This window comes from Lemur catta, chromosome 6 (assembly GCF_020740605.2).
Source record: "Lemur catta isolate mLemCat1 chromosome 6, mLemCat1.pri, whole genome shotgun sequence".
Classification (NCBI taxonomy): Eukaryota; Metazoa; Chordata; class Mammalia; order Primates; family Lemuridae; genus Lemur; species Lemur catta.
In genome coordinates, this window is record NC_059133.1 from 6,544,247 (window position 1) to 6,562,031 (window position 17,785).

Genomic DNA, 17,785 nt, shown 5'->3' on the forward strand with positions numbered 1-17,785 from the left:
CCTGAGATTGGCCCAATCTGCTACAACTTAAGATGCCATTTTGACTTCAGTGGCAGCTTCCAGAGCCACAGGTCTGCACTTGGGAGGAAGTCTACAGCCCCTGGGGCAGAACTCAAAACTTAAGCTGAAGGAACACACTGGCAGGCAGCTCTGTCAGGGACCACCCAGGGTCCCAGCTGCTTCTGAGGCACAGCGCACTCAGCCGTACACAGGGCAGGGATGGGACCTATAGGAGGCTCCTTCATACAGAGGCTAGGGCAGGCCTGTGCCCTTGAATCAGATGGATCCGAGGTGCCTTGAATTTCCTTCTCTCTATGGCCAGTCCTCCTGAAGCACTGGACCCCAAATGCTGGGCTCACTTGGCCATTCTGTGCCAGCCTCTAGGGTCACCCACCAACCCAGTGAAAGCTGCTCCTATCACAGTGGTGCTCCTTGCTCTGGGATCTGGAGCCAAGACCGTCCCAGCTCGGGACCACACTGTGCACTCAGTCAGCCACTTGCCTCCTGCCTACCCTCCCACACAGGGTCAGAACCTCCTGACCTGGACTCTTCCCTGGACAGCTTCCTTGGAACTTATCATAGTTTAGTGCCTTTGGAAGGAGCACTGGACTAGGAGTCAGAAGATGGGGTTCAGTACCGATACTGTTTTTCCCACATTGGGCCTTGGCCGTGTTCTGTTCATGCATCAGATGTTTCTGCCTGCATCTCCATGAACTGCCACCAGAACTGTCTAGCAGACCCCTGCCCTTCCTGCCTACTCCTTTCCCAGTTCAGAAGACAATGGCTTCCCCAGAACCTGGACACTCACATCGAGGTCTCTGCCCAGCTACTTGCTCCTTGAACTCATCTCAGATGCCCCTACCCTCAGGGACCCATGAGACTGGAGTAAGGTCAGGTGGCAAGCAGTAGGCAGGGGTGGGGGTTAGGCCCAGATGAGCCCAGCCATCCACTCCTTCATCTGGGCTGGGGAAGTCTGAGCTGTTCTGGCTACCCCACCTCCCACCACACCTTCTCCCCTACAGCCAGGGGCTAGGCCCTGAAGGTGAAAAGGGTGGGTGAAACCCCTCTGGGACCCAGACATGCAAACCTTTGGCACCTCTCTGTCCCAGCTGGCCTCTCCGGCTGGTATGCAGTTTCCCCTCTGATCTCAGTTTCTTCTGAAAAATAGGGGGTTGGATGCAAAGTTCTCCTACTGCCCTGTGGCCCTCCAGAGAAGGACTGGAAGAAACCCTAGAGAATTCTCACAGATATACACAGTTCGAAGGTGAGGAAACTGAGGCCCAGAAGGGGAGAGGACTTGGTATCATTGTCATCTAGCAAATAACAGATGGGAAGTTCCTTGGGGGAGAACCAGGACGGACCAGTGGATGGCAGGCAAGGAGGGGTGTGGTGTCTCCCCTCCCCTGGAAAAGGGCCCCAGGCCCAGGTAATAAGAGAACAGTGTTCTGTCCTCTGTGCTAGGTGTTACTTTCCAAGGAGCCGTCACCTCCAATATCTCATTGCTCTTCATAACAGCACCTGGGGGGGGGGGGGTTGTGTTTGCTTAAAAAATGCTTTTAGTAAAAAAAATCAAGATAGGCATTTTGTAAACAATCTGGGAAGTTCAAAACAGTAATCCATGGTGGAATCATGGAGAAATGATCCATATCCAGCAACACCAGCCCCCTGTGTGGTGGTGTATTTTTCTACATAATTGTAACCATTCTGTACAGGCAAAGTCATATCTTGACCATTGTATGTAGTAAGTTTTTCTCTCTCTAACCACTGTACAATAACGTTTTCAATATTGGTAAAGTTTTCCACTTGAGCATTCGGTTATTTTCAGTTTTTGCTGCTGTGACTGAGGCTCTTTGCATGCGGCTCTGTTTCCCAGGAGGGTGCTTGCACCAAAGGCCTTGACCTTTTTAAAGGCGCCCATTGATCCAATCTCTTTCCTGAAAATCTGCACCATTTCACATCCGTGAGCAGTGATGATACGGTCCCATTTGCAGATAGCAAAAGAGCGGTTCAGCAGGTGAAGGGATCTGGCCCAAGGCCCAACAGGCAGTGGTGGAGCCAGGCTGGACCCGGGTTCCTGCCCCCGCTGGGTGTGCCTGCCCAGCAGAAGGTCATTGGCTCAGGCTCCCTTCGGGGGAGTGGCCTATGCCTGGGATTGAGGCCAGGCCCCGCCTCTTGGTTTTATCACTACTCAAAAGATTTTTCTCCCTAACTGGTCTCGTTTTGCAGTACGAGGGATCTCAGTTAGACTCTGGAAGGACAGCTTGGGGCGGGGGGGGGGGGTTGGGAACTGGCCTAGCTTGTGTTTCTGGCCAGTTTTTCCTGAAGGAGGGTCTGGTTTCCACCAGGTCCCCAGGGTCCCTGGCAGGTGGGGGCGGGGCTGGCTGAAGTCTCGGTTCCTCCTGGGGCTTCCTGCAGCCCCTTTCACTTCCTGCCTGGCAGTCCCAGGCCGAGGGCTCAGAGTGGGGGTGGGGAGGTCCAGCTGGTGAGGCCCGGGAGGAAGGCCTGACCCTCACCTCCGTCTTTCTCAGCAGGGATGGCCCCACACAGCACTATTCCTAGAAGCTGGTGGCATCGCTCTGGGCCTGTCTTTCCACATGCAAAATGGGGTTCTTGGGGGCCACCCAGCTGTCCTTGTAGTTTAAAGGCCATGTGGCATGTAGAGACAGGGCGATCCCTGCCAGGGCCAGGGAATGCCCGGGGCAGGGAGGCGGAAGCAGGCCTGGTCCTGACCTGCGGATGGGGGTACGGTAAGGACAACTGCCCAGAATCATGTGGAGAGTCGGGGAGGAAAGGGATGCCCGTGTTCCCGGCCCATGAGCCTTCCTCCTGGACTCTGCAGGGCGCCGCAGCTGTGGTGGCGGGGTGGGGAGGAGACAAGGGTCCCGGGACCCCTGAGCATCTCCACTCCTCTAAGCTGCAGAGAATTTGTGATCCAGCCCCGAATCCAGGACGGTCCAGCGGCTCTGGGGCAGGCGAAAGTCTATATGCACGGCTCCTGCGGTCGGCCCGGCTGGTGGCACCTTGGCCGCCAGCTGCGGGGTGGCGGAGGGTATTCCGGGACGCAGAGGGTGGGGCCAAGGCGAGCGGCGCGGCGGAGGGACCGGGTCAAGGAGAGAGGTTGCAGAAAGGGGCGGGGCCAGGCCAAGGGGCGAGGAAAAAGGGAGGGGCCGGATGCGGGGCGGGCCCAAGGCCAAGGGTGCCCACTTCTAGCTCCTGACCTCTGCGTCCGCGCGGAGTCCTAGTCCTCCTCACGCGCGTCCCGAGGCCCAAGGCCCAAGCCAGGAGGGCCCCGGATGTGGGCCACCGACCCGCCTTTAGGGCGAGGTGTAGGGCGGGGGGCTCTGCGTTTCGCTGACCGCGGAGTCGTGCCTCAGGAGCAGGCGGGCTGGTCGAGGAGGGTGGCCCTGCCGGGTTTGCACGTTTTCTGGGGTCTTTGGCGGGTCCTGAAGGGGGAGACTTATTGGGAGGGGGTCAGGCGGAGCCATTACCTGTGGCGTCTGGAGTGGGGGAGGCAGGGCAGGGTGCGGGCCGGGGACGGGGTGCATGGGGGCCGGGACCGGGAACTGAGCCCCAGCCCCCCAATCCTGCCTCTCCCTCGAGACCTCAGGAGCCCGGGCGCCCCCTCCCTCCCACGGGCAGCTGGAGCCTGAGTCACCGAGCTGCCTCTCAGGAGACAAAGGCAGCCATGGGCCCTCCTTCCAGACCCCTCCTGGTACCGGCATTTGCACTAGCAGGGAGTCCAGCGTTACGGAGGAAATGGTAGTGAAATGAGCTTAGGAATGAGGCCTTGGAAGCTTGTGGATGGCACCGGCCACCGTCACAATCACCATCCTTTCAGCCCGGCCGCAGTGGATGCAGTGTCCTCCCACCAGGACGCACGTACCTGGGTGTCTCCCGTCAAGAGCCCACTGGCTTCGCCCTGTAGCCCTGCCAGAGGGATGCCGGTAACGCACCTTGCAGATGAGAAAACTGAGGCCTAGAAAGGTTGAATGGGGAGCAGGAATTCCAGCCTGGTCAGTCTGGCTCCAAAGCGAAGAATAAATGGAAGCTTTCAGCTGAGGGGCTGGAAAGGCTGGAGTCGGGGGTGTGCCCTGTCAGCCGGTAGGGGGCGCTTCCCTGAGCTCTGGGCGGTGCCCTCCAGCTGCTCTGAACTGGCCAGGAAGTAGGTCTGGGGCTGACAGCTCAGGTTCCAGGCCAGACCCTGCCCTTGTTGGCTGTGTGCCAGTCACAGCAAGTGATTTCCCCTCTCTGGGTCTTGAGTTTCTAGGAAAACCCAAACCCTCTGCCCCAGACAGGGTAGGGTTGGGCAGAGCTGGCAGACTGGACACCCACCACCTAAAATGGGGACACAGGCTCAGCACAGGGTTTCCTTAATGTCCACAACCTCTCAGGACCCCCAGCCTTCCACAGCCAGGCCTGAGCACCAGGGGAGGGCTTGACATTGAGGGAAGGACTTGTGTGCAAGGTGCACCTACCCTGACACACGTGTGTGCATGCTTGCCCGCGGTGCAGGGAAGGCCCTCATAGTCACACAACAGCCCCAGATGTGCACCCCCCATCTGGAGCACCGCAGACACCCGCACACTCGAGCTGCCTGCAGGGTGTTGGGGGGGCGGGTGCCCTTCAAGCGCAGGGACTCAGCTTGCTGCAGATGCCAAGGGTTATTTTAAGCCTGGATCAATGGGCGATTTTTGGTGACACAGGCTTGGGGGGCGGGAAGAAGAGATAAGAAGTGGGTGCCCCGGAACCTTGCTGTGGTGAGAGGCCCTGGGATCCAGGCAAAGGGGTCAGTCTTCAGCTGGGCTGCACCATCCCTAGATCCCCTGGCCCAACACATGGCCGGGGCATCTCGGGGGCAGGTCAGCTGAATGGGTGGTCAGATCCCAGGACTCGGCCAGTCAGCTGGGCTCTGTCTTTGCAGTTGCCCCCTCCTGCTCCCTGCCCCCCAAGGCCAGGTGTTCACATGGAGAGGGCAATGAGTGCCTGGCACAGACCTGGTAGATGTGGGTACTTCGGGTTGCTGGCTGACGACTGAATCAGACGGCGTGCAGAGGAAGCCCTGTGTGTGTGGCAGGGGGGGTTGGGGGTTGGACATCAGCCCCTGGGTGTGGGGCAGGGGCTGGAATCCAGCTCTTTCATTGGTCAAATGGCCGTCACTAGGGACCTGATGCGAGTCAACATTGGGTCTAAGTTGAGCACAGTGCCCAGTGCCAAGACAGTGGGGGCAAGAGGAGGCCCAGGAGGGACTGTAACCCAGGGGAGAGCATTGGGAGACTTGCTCTGGACCCAGAAGGGACCCTACCTAGAATGAGGCCACAGTTCCAGGGGGGCAGAGACAAGTGCCCGAAATGGGTGTGAAGGGTGAGGAGAAGCGGCCATCCTCAGGGCCCTGCAACCTGGAGGGCAGCTTGTCAGCGGGTGGTTCCACTGATTCCATTTCTAGGAATGCCCCCGCCCCAAGGAAGCAGAGAAGGACACTCCAGAAAGGATAGTTACCAATTTCTGAGGAGAAAAAAGCAAAAAGTAAACTGAAAACCAGTCACAAAACAGCATGTAAAGTGTGACATAGTTTAGTGTGGTTGGCTCTGCGGATGGGATTAAAGCAGTTTCATTTAATTCCTTTGCTCCTCTTTTTCTTCTAAAGTTGTAACAAGCCGTCATGTGATGGGGGAAGGGAGGGTCTTCTGGGCTGCATGGGAAGCGAGGGGGGGGCAGGACATCTTTGGCCGGGGCACAAGGAGACACTCTGAGGGGGGAGGGCATTGTTGAGAGGTCACGCCCTCCTCCTGTCTAGCCCCCCAATTCCTGAAATTGGCCCGTCAGCCCCTCATGTTGGGACAGGACTTGATCCTCCTTAAAATGTAAATCCTTCTCCTTCCTCCCTCACCTCCTCCACTCGGATAAGCTGATCCCAGCCGCTGAGTGACGGGGAAGGAGGGGACATGAAGGGGAGCAGGAAGGACCCCAGGGAGCTCCAGTTCTTCCCCTGACAGAAGTGAGAGACGAGAGGCGTTTCCTCCCTCCCTCCCTTCCAGTACTGAGGGAGGCCTGAGCTGAGCCGGGCACGGGGTGGATTGGGCGCCAGTCCTTTCCCTCCTGGTGTTCCCCGTCTGGACATGAGAAGTTCCACATTGACCCCTGCCTCCTGGAGGGGGCGGATTATGCATCTGCTCTCCAGAAAGAGTTTTGATGGTAAAATGAGAAACTGAGGCAAGAAACCGCGGCACCGTCACATTCTCTAAGTAAACTCAGCTCCGAAAACACGACTGAGCCGTGCCGCGGGCCAGGCCGGCTCTTTACCGGTCCCCGCCTTCCCTCAGACCGTGGAAGGACCGCTGGGTCCCGCTAGCCGAGTCTCCTCTGCGTCACCCCTGGGGAGGGGAGCAGATCTCGGGAGGGCCGTGCCCATCTCCGCGGGGGTATCCGGGCCCCCAGCCCGGCGTTCGGGAGGTCTGGAACCGGGGCTCACGCCCTGGGGAAACCGTGCGCCCCGGGCGGCGCGGAGACCCAGACCTGCCCTCTGCAGCAGCACGGCCGGGGCTGTTCCTTCCCATTTGACAGGTGCGGAAATTGAGGCGCGGAGAGGGGAAGGGGCCCGCCTCACGGCATGACCAGGATGGACAGCAGGGACGGGAAGGAGACCGGAGGGGGGCACTGACCGTCCCGGGGCTCTTCCGGGCAGCTTTGACCTCCGCGCCACGGTCGGTCGCCGCACCTGTAAAACAGGGACGCTCCAGGCGCGGCCCCATGTCCGAGGTAACAGTCCCGGGAGCCTTCAGCAGATGCCCCTCGAGCGCCCCGTTTCCAGGACTGTCTTCGGAGAGGGTCCCAGGTGGGGCGCCCGGCTGCGCGGGCCCTCCGCGCGCCCTCCCGCCCCTGGCGGCGGCCGCGCTCCTCCCCCGGCTCTGCCTCCCGCCGCCCTCCCTCTTTCCCGCGCTCCCTCCCCCGCCCGCCGAGCCCGCGCCGAGCCCGCGCCGAGCCCGAGCCGGAGCCGGAGCCGGAGCCGGAGCCGGAGCGCGGGCAGCACGGAGCGGGCGGCGGGAGGCAGCGGAGTCGGGCGGCCAGCGGCCCCGGCGCCGCCCCCGCTAGGCCCAGGACCCGCACACCTCCCGGCCGGGAGGAGCGGGAACCGCGCGCAGGCCACGACCCGCCGCCCAGCCCTGGGGGCAGCCCAGGCGCGGACCGGCCGGCCCGGGTCCGAGGTGAGCCCCGGCGGAGGACGCGCCCACCGGAGGGGCGGCCTCCCGAGCTCCGGACCGAGCGCACCCGGGGCTGCGCTCCCAGAGGAGGCCGACGGCCGGCCGGGGAGGCGTCCGCAGGGAGCCAGCGCCCGGGCGGCGGGGCCGGCGCGATCCCTGAGGGCGCGGAGGAGCCGGGCCGGAGGGAGCCGCGGCGCGGGGCCATGCGCGGGGCGCAGTAGCAGGAGGCGCCGGCCGAATGGGGGGGGGCCGAAGCGCGGGGGCTGCGCGGGGGCCACCGTCCGCCCGGGCTCCGGCTGGCCCTCGCACTCCGGCTGGCGCTGCTGCTGGCGCGGCCGCCGTCGGGCCGAGCGGGGGCCCCCGAGGCTCAGGGGCCCGCGGCACCCGGCACCGCAGCCCCGGCCGGGGGCGACCGCTGCCGCGGCTACTACGACGTGATGGGCCAGTGGGACCCGCCCTTCAACTGCAGCTCAGGCGCCTACAGCTTCTGCTGCGGCACGTGCGGCTACCGCTTCTGCTGCCACGACGGGCCGCGGCGCCTCGACCAGAGCCGCTGCTCCAACTACGACACGCCGGCCTGGGTGCAGACCGGCCGCCCGCCCGCCCGCGCCCGCGACGCCGCCGCGCCCCGGGACCCGGGCCGCGAGCGCAGCCACACGGCCGTCTACGCGGTGTGTGGCGTCGCTGCGCTGCTGGTGCTGGCAGGCATCGGGGCGCGTCTGGGCCTGGAGAGGGCGCACAGCCCGCGCGCGCGGCGCACGGTGACCAGGTGAGCGCGCCGCCGTGCCCAGACCCCCGCTTGGACGCCCCGACGCCCTCTCTGCCTGGTGGGCGCCCCGCTGCGCCCCTCCATCCTTCCCTCCCCTCTTGAAGCCCTGGTTCTCTCAGCAGGCCCCTTCTCCTGGTCTTTCCTCCCTGTCTCCCCCTAACCCCCTCTTGACGAGGGAGACACCGGATACCGCCCTGACTCCCCTTGACCTTCTGGTCTGTGCTGGGCGCTGGGCGGCTCCAGCCTCCCCTCGCAGGGAGGGCTGGTAGCCTCAGGCAGAGGGCACGAGGTCGGCGCCAGGGGAGGGGCTCACACTGGCCAGGCAGGGGACAGCGCTGATGTAGTATTTGGTGTCTTGGGTGGAGAGCAGGGAAGGGGCACTTGGCTCTCTGGGCTCTCTCCGCTCCCCTCCCTGCCTTCTCTCTGGTGACCCCAGAGCTGTGACTCAGGCCTGACCTTCCTTCCCCGGGTTCCAGAGGGCCTCCCCTAATGCCCACTCCATAGCCCCAGACGCAGGTCAGGGTCTCCCTCTGTGTGGGGAACAGTGTCCAGCGCTGCTGAGTCCAGGACAGGTGCTAACTGCAATTCTGAGCCTGGTGTGAAATGGGCTCTATAGGACCCGGGTCCCCTTCCTCAGCTGGAATGGGGACTCTTAGATTCTACGTGTCCAGACCTGGACTCCCACCTATCTGCCACACTCATGCACTCACATGCCCCAGCAATTCCCACGTCCTGGGGCCTGTGCCCTCTTCATCCTCCAGGTCCCCGTACCCTTTGGGCATGTGGGCTGCTGACACCACAGGTGACAGGCTTGTACTTGGAAGTGACAATAGAGAGAAAGCCCCACAGCCTGGTGGGCCAGATGTGGGCCCTAGGAGCAGGGATGAGGGCTTCCTTGGCATTGCAGCACCCCTCACCCCCCAGACCACCTAGCCTCTGCCCGCGGCCACTGCCTGCCTCCACGCCGCTGAGCCTCTTGGCCTGGGTCCTGGATGCTGCAGGGGCAGGGGCTGGGCCTTCCGATTTTCAGGTCCCTCATGCTGGGTGAGGGTAGCAGCAGGGAGGCCTGGATATGTTCTTGACCAGGGTGGGCAGTGGGAACTGAGGGTCACTACAATGTAGGAGGTGGCTGGGGCAGGCTAGCTGACACGTTCGCCTGGAAACCTCCTGGTCCACGTGGGATGGGGAAGCAGGTTTGGTGATGCCTCAGGAAGAGCTGAGCCCAGCCCTGATGTACTGTGTGGCCTGGGCCGGTCCCTGCCCCTTTCTGGGCTCCAGGGCTTGGGCTCACGTGTGGGTGTCTTCTGAACCCCTGCCCTCCTCCTAAGTCTCACACTTAATTCTGTCATGTTGGGGCTGATGGCCAGGGAAGGCTTCTCAGAGGGTTTGGAGGGAGCCCCTGGAGAGTTTGTGCACAGGCCGGGGACATGATGGTCACTCATGTTTGGGAGAGCTGGGCTGGTGGTGCTTGTCCAGAGATGAGACCACAGAGGTGAGCCACTGAGGAGTGGGCAGGGCAGGAGCATCGGCTCAGGCAGGTACCAGGACACTTTCAGACCCTGAATCAGCCATTTGAGGCCCCAGCCCCAGAAGGAAGGACAGGCTGAGTAGGAGAAAATCATGGGTTCGGGATGCTGGAAGCAGCTGGGCTTAATAGACATTGTCACATTATCACAGCTGGGTGGGGGCTGGGTGTCCTGGGTACCCAGGGAGGCAGCTGCCCAAGGTCACACAGCCTTCGGGTGCTGGGCTGCCACCAGGGATCTCCTGCCTGCCTCCCCCCGCCCCTGCCCCAATGTGTCCTCCATGCTTGTGCTGGCAGCTATGTCCCTACACCCAGCGGAAGCCCCTGCTGCAGGAGGAGAGTTGGGTGGGCAGTGGGGAAGAGGGGACTCCGTGGGGCTTGAAGAACGATAGGAGTTTATGGGGGGAGATGGAGGAAAGGGTGTCGGGGGCAGGGCTGTGTTGGGAGAGGAGGCCGTACTAGGGAGGCTCTTGAGAGTGGGCTGCAGGAAGGGGAGGGAAGGGGAGATTCTGGAAAATAAGGTGGCCCTAGTTACATGTGACCCCAGTAGAATTTCCTGGCCTGCTCTGGGATGTGGCATTCTTGGGACCACAGGTGAGGCTGACAGGTCGTGCCTGGGAGGGAAGCTAGATGCGTGAGGTCTATGATGAGAGAAAGGAGGCCAGAGAGGTGGAAAGAACTGCCCAGGGTCACCCAGGAGACCATCATGGCCGTGGCTGGGGCTGGCCTTTGATAGGCTGAGGGGGCCACTCCTCACCACTCTGTCCCCACAGGACACTGACAGAACTTCTGAAGCAGCCAGGCCCCCAGGAACCCCTGCCTCCACCTCTGGGCCCACCCCTGGGTAGCTGCGTCCAGGTGCAGATGGGGGATGGCCTCCCCCAGGGCTCGCCCCACAACAGCACAGGTGAGCAGGGGGTGGTGGCACTGTTGACCCACAGCGGAGGTGGGCAGAGTCGTGCTCAGGGCTGGGCAGGGGAGGCTCTGAGCTGTTTCCCAAACAGAAATGAGCTGCTTACTCTGTGGGTGTGTGAGGGGCCCTCCCATCTGTCCCACGGGTCCTCCCACCTTGAGTCTCAGGGGCTGTGATCTGTGAGGTCCCAGACACGGGTTCTGCTGACCAGGGCTGTGGTCCTGCCCTCTGGCTCAGCACCCCGGGCTCTGGAGCCTCCTTCTCCGTCTCTGGCTCGGGAGGCAGCGCTTGGCAGCCCCCACTTTCCCACCTGGGTCTGTTCCTCAGATGTCCCCCTATCTGGGCGGGAGCAGGTCGTGGCACTCAGCGCCTCAAGCCGAGCCCGCTGGGCTGGCGAGCTGTTCACCAGGTCGCACCCTCAGGGCAGGCTGCCTCTGGTCGGGCGGGGAGGTTCTGCCCTGCGGACAGGCGTTGCTCAGCCTCTCGCAGCCAGCCAGCCCAAGGTCGCGCTGGGCTGCCCGGGGAGAGGGCTGCGGAAGGTGCTGGCGCGGGTGGAGTGGCGGGGTCAGCGGCCGGCCAGCCTACTGACCCCTCCTGCCCTCCAGACAAGAAACGCCTCAACAACGCGCCCTTGGGGTCGGCCACCCCGGGGCCCCCGCGCGTCCCCCGGCTGCAGGGCGGCGGCAGGACGCTGCAGGCCGACTACGCCAAGTATGCCACGGTCAAAGCCGCCGCGCTCAAGGCCGCAGGTGAGTGCGCCCGGGTGTCCGCGCTCCTCGACCGCGAGGCTTGCGGCGCCCAGAGCCTGACCCCATCCCCGTCCCCGCAGAGGCCGCCCCGCAGGACTTCTATCAGCGTTTCCCCGCCCCCGAGCCGGTCCCGCGGGTCCCGCAGCCGCCCGAGGACCTGCCCGCGCTGCTGGACGCCTGCCCCTGGGCCCCGCCCGGCTACGCGCCCCCTGCCGGTCCCGCCGCGTCGGGCCACTACGCGGCCTGGACGGCCGGTCGCCCGGCCCGGCCCGCCCCCCGCGGCCACCCGGTGGCGCAGGCGTCCCCGGCGCCCCGGCAGCCCGGCCACGTGCCCCGGCGCCAGTTCAGCGTGGAGAAGCCGCCCGAGGCCTTCGGCCAGCAGCCCCCCAGCCTTTACGGCAGCGCGGGCCGCGGGTCCCGGCACCTGAGCACCAACAGCAAAGCCGAGGTCACGGTGTGAAGCGGAGCGCTGTCCTCCTGAGGCACAGCCCGGGGGCGGAGGGCAGGGGAAGAGGGGGCCAGCTCTTCCTTCTGCGCCAACTGGATGGGGGCCTTGGAGCCTGCAGGGCCCGGGTTCCTGGTGTAAATAAACCCTGTTCTGTGGTTCCTCCCCCTGAGAATAAAGGAGCCCCAGCTTGGCTGCAAGAGGCACGGATGGCGGCATTGGTCATTGACTGGACAGACGGCGGTGCAGGCAGAGGGCACAGCATGTGCAAGCACACAGGACTGCTCCGGGCAAAGGTGCTGGGAGCCAGTGAGAGGTGGCTGGAGCGGGTGGCCAGGGTTGCCTGCCAGGCTGAATGCCCACACTAGTGGGTGCCAGGGGACAGCCGACAGTTACGCTTCAACCATCTTCTGATCCAGGCACAGGGAGAGGGCCACTGGGCCTGAGGCCTCCTGGGGGTCCACACCCTCTGCTGGAGGTGACCCTCCAGCCGGTCACCCACCCTACAGCTTGAGTTGGCAGAACCTGATCCTCACTGACAGTCTGGCTGTGGGCCGGCCCCTGGCCTGCAGGCTGCTTGGCCGGATTGGCCCAGGGCCACCCCCCTGATGGTTGCGGGCAGTGTGGACATCTGGTGCCCAGGATGCGGGAGCCTCCTCCCAGGAGCTGCTCTGAGGGAAAGAGGGTGCGGATGCTGGAGCAGGAGCTGGCAGTGCCCCTCTGGGTGCCCCACCACACACGCTTGGCACTACCAGTGTGCCCTTCCTGCAGGGAGGGCTCCTAGTACCTGGCTGTGGCCAGGGCATTGCCAGCAGCATTTGTGCAACTCCCACGGAGTCCCTCTGTGCCAGGACTGTTGGGGGAGACTGGGGGGGGGGCTGGGCTGTGGCCGGTGGAGGTGTGTGACCTCAACAAAGCCCCCCAGTTAGGTCTGTTTGCCTCCTGAGTACCCTAGGTGTGGTATAGTGTTTTAATAACAATGGCCACCTGTTGCCTTTTCTTATTTAATCCTCACAAAAGCCCCATGGGGGTGTCTTTACAGATGAGGAAATTCAGGTTTTGAGACCTAAGTAACTTGCCCAAGGTCACCCAGCTGTCTCACAAGTTAGGGCCCTCCAGTGTTACAGAGAATTTGGGTGAATGGCAGGCAGGGGCAGTCTGGGTCGGGGGGCTGCCCCCAGGATGTGAAGTCTGGGACCTTCTTGTCCTGAGGCCCCCACACCCACTAGGCCCGGTTAGCTCCTCACCTGTCGAGGGTCTACCTTCTCGTCCCTTAAGCCATTAAGGAAACCAACGCCTCGTAGCCAGCCGCAGGACATAGCCTGGAGCCCATGGTCCTGCCCGCAGTGAGGGCCCCCAAGGCTTGTGGGGAGAGAGCTCACAGTCTCAGCTGCCGGGGGTGGCGTGTGCCCCTGGCCCTCTCCCACAGCTGCGTAGAGCCCGGGGAGGGGGTGGGTGCTGAGTCACAGAGCCTGCAGGGACTCACAAAAGGATCAGGGTTCCTGGGCACATTGGCCGCCCACGGCCACCTACCAAGAGTGATGCAGGGCCTGGCTGGGCTGTGCTGGAGGTGGGCAACACCCCTCTGCTCATTCTCCATCCCCCTGGAGCCAGGCTAAGGCCATGGCAGTGGCTGTCACTGAAAAGCTGATGTGACTGTGGACAGGACCAGCTACAGCTGGGCCCCTCCAGGCTGCTCTGGTCCTTGGAACAGTGTGGCCTGCTGTTACCGAAAACTCAGCACTAGTTCTCAAGGCCACATCAGAAAGAGAACAAGCGGTTCGAGGAGAAGGAAAGAGAAGTTTATTACTTTGCTGGCAAAGGAGGAAAAATGGTAGGCCTTCTTGTCCCCAAATCCAAATTTCCTGACCCTTAGCTGAAATACAGAGCTTTTAAAGGGAGGGCCCCTCAGTTCTAGTGTGGTTAACTATTCTAATCTCCCGTTTTAGCCAAAGACAAAGCCCCACCTAGGCCCACCTGGGGGGCTGGTGTCAGCCTAAGTTGGCTGAGTTTATCTTTTAACAAACAACTTAACCTGCCTCAGGGATGCAGGCCAGGCTTCAGGTCCCAAAAAGAGTGGGGGAAGTTTTAAAGAGACAAAATAGTTTTGCTGTCTGCCCCCCACCCCAGGCCCTTCCCTGTTACACTGTGACTGCCCTTCAGAGAAGGATGTGGCTCAGAGCTTAAGGGACTGTTCCTCAGCCAGGTGGGTAGGGCTGGGCCAGGGACTGTGCACGTCAGTCCCAGGCTCATTGCCACCCATGTGGCACTCCCAACTCCACCTGGGCTCCCGTCCCAACTTCGTGGTCTCCCCTCCCACCCCCCTGCCCATGTCTTAAGCCAAGCCTGGCCCCTCTCCAGCCTCCCAAGGCACTGTGTGTCCTGTCACTTAAACCCAGCCAGTGGGGACTGCAGTCCAAGGCAGGGATCAGCCTCCCCATTCTGCACATGGGGGAGTGGAGGCTGAGAGGCCAGGTCCCACCCAAGGTGACCCCGCTGGGAAATCCAGTTCCTGTACTTGGATCTGACTTGTGGGCCAGGGAGCCTCCTCAGGGGTCACTGCCTTCAGGGAAGGGGAAACTAAGGAGTGGCCCACCTGGTAGGGGAGAGATTTAGCACCCTGAATCTCAAAGAATTGTTGCTGTCAGTCAAGCCGCCACCATCACGTCCAAGGAATAAGTTGGAACCTGGATATAGCAACCTCTGACCCCAGAACCACCACCACCAGCACTTTTACCCCCGGCCCTCACTCAGCCCTGGAGTGGGTGCCAGACACCGGAACGGGCCAGGCGCACTGGTGGGCAAAGAAGGCCCGTTAGACCAAACCCAGGGGCCTGGTCGGCGAGAGGGAGGGGTGGGCTCAGCCCCTGGCGCATTGCAGGCCAAGTCACACAGCCACGTGGCTGGTCACCATAGCAGGCACACTACAGACCCTCACACACCTTGCGCTGGGTGGTACCAATCTGTGTTTATTGAATAACCTATGTCCTGGGACATGGTGAATGATTCAACATTAAGGAATCCATAGGTGTATCCCCCTTTTCAGTGAAAAACCACCCCTTCCCACCCTCAACAATAACAAGAAAAGGCACAGTATATACACAAGACACGTGGGCTGGGCGGGTCCATAAATTACAGTGGGGGGGGGCAGGAGAAAGAAAGCAGGTGGGGTCCGAGCACACCCCAGGGCAAGGCCGACCCATCCCAGCCTGCACTCTGCATCGGGGCCTCTGCTGTGTGCGCCCCCAGTCAGCACTGGGGCTCTCACCCCACCTTGCTCCACCCAGCCTGAGGGGATGAGAAGCACAGGGTCTCAGTCTCAGGAGGCCCGGGAAGAAACAGCCTTGGGTAGGCACCACGCCAAGGGATCCAAAAAAGTGGGACCACTTTTTTCTCCTAGGACTCCCAAGACAGGGACCTCATTCCCAGTGCCCACTCTGAAAAGGGCTTGTCGCTGGGGAGGGTTGAGGGCTGGTTTCTGCCACCCCAGCTTATTTTCAGGTCAAGGGTTAGGGATAAAAATACACAGATGCTCCTTGAATTACAATGTTACATCCTGATAAATGCATCATAAATGGAAAATATCATAAGTTGAAAATGCATTTAATACCCCGATAAACCCATCATAAAGTCTTAAAATTGTAAGTTGAACCATGGTAAGTCAGGGACAGTCTGTACCACAGAGGTAAGAGCTGGGGGAGAGGTAGGAGGGAACCAAGAAACCACACGGAAGGCCCCGGGCCCCAGTCCCAAGGGGTGGCTTCATCTCTCGCTGCCCTGGGCCTACCCTGAGCTGGGGCTGCCCGCCTAGGAAGTAGGGGAGCGGGAAGGAACAGGACAATTAAATAAGATATCATTTATTTTTAAAAAAATTAAAAAATAATGCCGACATTATTTCATCTGTCCCCAGGCCTGTCCCCTGCCTCCCACCCACCTCCCTGGGCTGGGCTCCCCTCCTTCCCTGGCCATCCTGCGTAACTGAGAGAGAAGGATGACTGGCTTAGTGAGGCGCAGGGGAGGGACCTAAACCCGGGCAGGGAGGGAAGGCGCTGCGGCAGTGTAGCCCGCGATGCAGCAAACCCAAGCGCTGGTATAAAAACATTCATATAAAAAGAGGGGAGGGCACACCAGGCACAGTCCCGAGGGCAAATCGCTCTCTAGTGCCCAGAGCCCCACATCCCCAGAGAGAAAGCCTGATAAAAAATGAGGAAGCGAAAAGGCGAGAGACGTTCAGGGAGAGAGAAACTCGGGAGGGCTGGAGACAGGGGCTGGGCAGCTTGGGAGCCCCCTGTGCTCTCCGGTCAGGGGGACCCCAATTCTTGCCCTGCTGTCTCTGCTCTCAGCCCCACCAGGCCCCGGACCACGGGCATCTAGTGATAGCAGCTCTAAGGGGCTCTGCCCAGGGGCCCGCTGGCCTGAAGTAAGCGGTCCAAAAGCTTCGGCAGGTGACAGCTTGGAAGACAAGGCTTTGTCCCCACAGCTCTTGAGGGAGGAGAGCGATAGACAGAGGAGGAGGGCAGTGGGCTGAGCCCGGTGGTCAGGAGGCGGCAATGGCGGTGCCGCCACCCAGCTTGACAATCATCTGCTGGCAGTCGTTGCAGGAGCGCCGGTCGCCCACCTTCTCCAGGGTGCGGGCAGCCTCGGCCAGCAGCACAGCCCGCTGGCCCGGGGAGGAGAGGAAAGAGAGGGGAAGGTGGCGGCAGGCCAGCAGGATGGCGGTGGCCCGCTCTCGCTGGCCAGGCCAGGCATCCACCTCTCCTGTGGGAAGGATGAGATACGTGTTGGAACCGAGAGCCCATGACAAGGCTGGTGCTGTCCTGCAGGCATGACCTAGACTCCTTTATTTAACCCTCACACCCATCCTAGGAGAGGGGCTCTGCGGCCAGGTGAACTTGGCGGCATCCCACTAGTCTGCAGTCTGGCTCCAGGGCCCACCCCCAGCCCTCCCTCCAGGCTCACAGCTGGGTCCCCCGCAACTAACTCCCACGCCATGCCCACAAGCCACCAAAGCCAGCCTCAGGCTTCTCTCACTGTCACGGAGGCGAGAGGTGTGCTCAAGCGCTCCCTGCAGTACTAGGCGGGGCCCTCACCGTGCTTGGCGCTCTGAGCCGTGCGCCGCCGCAGACTGTGCTCCAGCAGCTGGTGGGTGCGGGTGGGGCTGGCTCCCGCCATTAGGCGCACGGTGGCTTCATGTAGGAACACCTGGGGAGGCGCAAGGGAGATATCAGTCAAGCCCCAAGTCCCCACCTGTATACGCCCCAGTGGGTGCCTCTCCCTGAGCCACCTCATTGCCACATGTTGGTGCCCCTCCTCTCCCCATCACCCTACCTTGCTCACCCCAGGAAAGCAGCCTCTGTTGTCCCCTACTGTGACCCTGAGTCACAGCAGAGACCTGGATGAGCAGCAGGAATGGAGAAGAAAGCACAGGCCACTGGCAGGGACGGGGGGAAGGAAGACAGAGGTGGGAAAGGCAAAGGGCCCTCTTTCCTGCACTGCAACAAAGAGAGCCCTGCCGCACCCTCTGGGCTGGAAGACAAGCAGCCTGGTGGAGCCTCAAGGCCCTGGAGGCTGTTTCCAGTTTGACAAAAGGACAGGACAGGGGGACAGAGAGGTGAGGGATGGCTGGGCTGGCACCAGAGAGGCTCAGTGCCCTGTTTCCTTCCGTTTCTTCAGAAAGGAACGGAGTCCAGCGGTTTGCAGGTCAGAGTCTGCAGCTCTTAGGTAATAAGAACCACTTGGGGGTGGAGGGCAGGGCCCAGATCTCTCATTTCTTAAAATCTCAAGCTCTTTTATGTCTTAATATAGGAGTCCTCGGGGAGGGTCTCTGGTGCTGCCAGATGAACCCTCACCCCAGTAGGCACCAGGGAGCCATTGAAGAGTTCCCGGCAGGGAGAGGCAGGATGCAATGGTGTTTGAGAGCAGACCAGAGGGCTGGCCAGGCTGCGTTCCATGAGACAGGGGTACTGCCCCAACCTGGGGGCGCACTTCCTCTCTTCCACAGTAAGGAGTGGTTCTCTGAAGATTTTTATGTATTTTTTTAAGGCTGGTCAAGTGGAGCAGTGGGAGTGGAGAAGGAACAAAGGAATCTGTAACTGGCTGTGATCAATTAGTTGTAAGCACCACTGCACTCGGACCAGCCTGAAGATTCTATTTTGTCTGCTGTGTCTGCTTGGCTTGCTGCACAC

The 17,785-nt window shown here is 61.8% G+C and overlaps 2 protein-coding genes across 2 annotated transcripts in view; one reads left to right on the forward strand and one right to left on the reverse strand.

The window, feature by feature from the left end:
- The first annotated feature begins 6,747 nt into the window (after nt 1-6,747).
- Nucleotides 6,748-11,804, forward strand: SHISA8 (shisa family member 8). The gene is made up of 6 exons (XM_045555131.1): nt 6,748-6,756; nt 6,809-7,376; nt 7,455-7,968; nt 10,267-10,400; nt 11,012-11,155; nt 11,236-11,804. Exons 1-6 carry the CDS (start codon nt 6,748-6,750, stop codon nt 11,613-11,615), a joined length of 1,749 nt encoding a protein of 582 aa, XP_045411087.1. The 3' UTR covers nt 11,616-11,804.
- A 2,744-nt stretch (nt 11,805-14,548) lies between these two features.
- The window catches only part of SREBF2 (sterol regulatory element binding transcription factor 2), a 61,316-nt gene continuing 58,079 nt past the window's right edge, over nt 14,549-17,785 (reverse strand). The window contains exons 18-19 of the mRNA XM_045554795.1: nt 16,691-16,802; nt 14,549-16,358 (exon numbers count right to left, since the gene is read on the reverse strand). Coding sequence (XP_045410751.1) covers nt 16,138-16,358; nt 16,691-16,802 — 333 coding nt within the window. The 3' untranslated portion in view covers nt 14,549-16,137. The remainder of the gene's footprint in view (nt 16,359-16,690; nt 16,803-17,785) is intronic.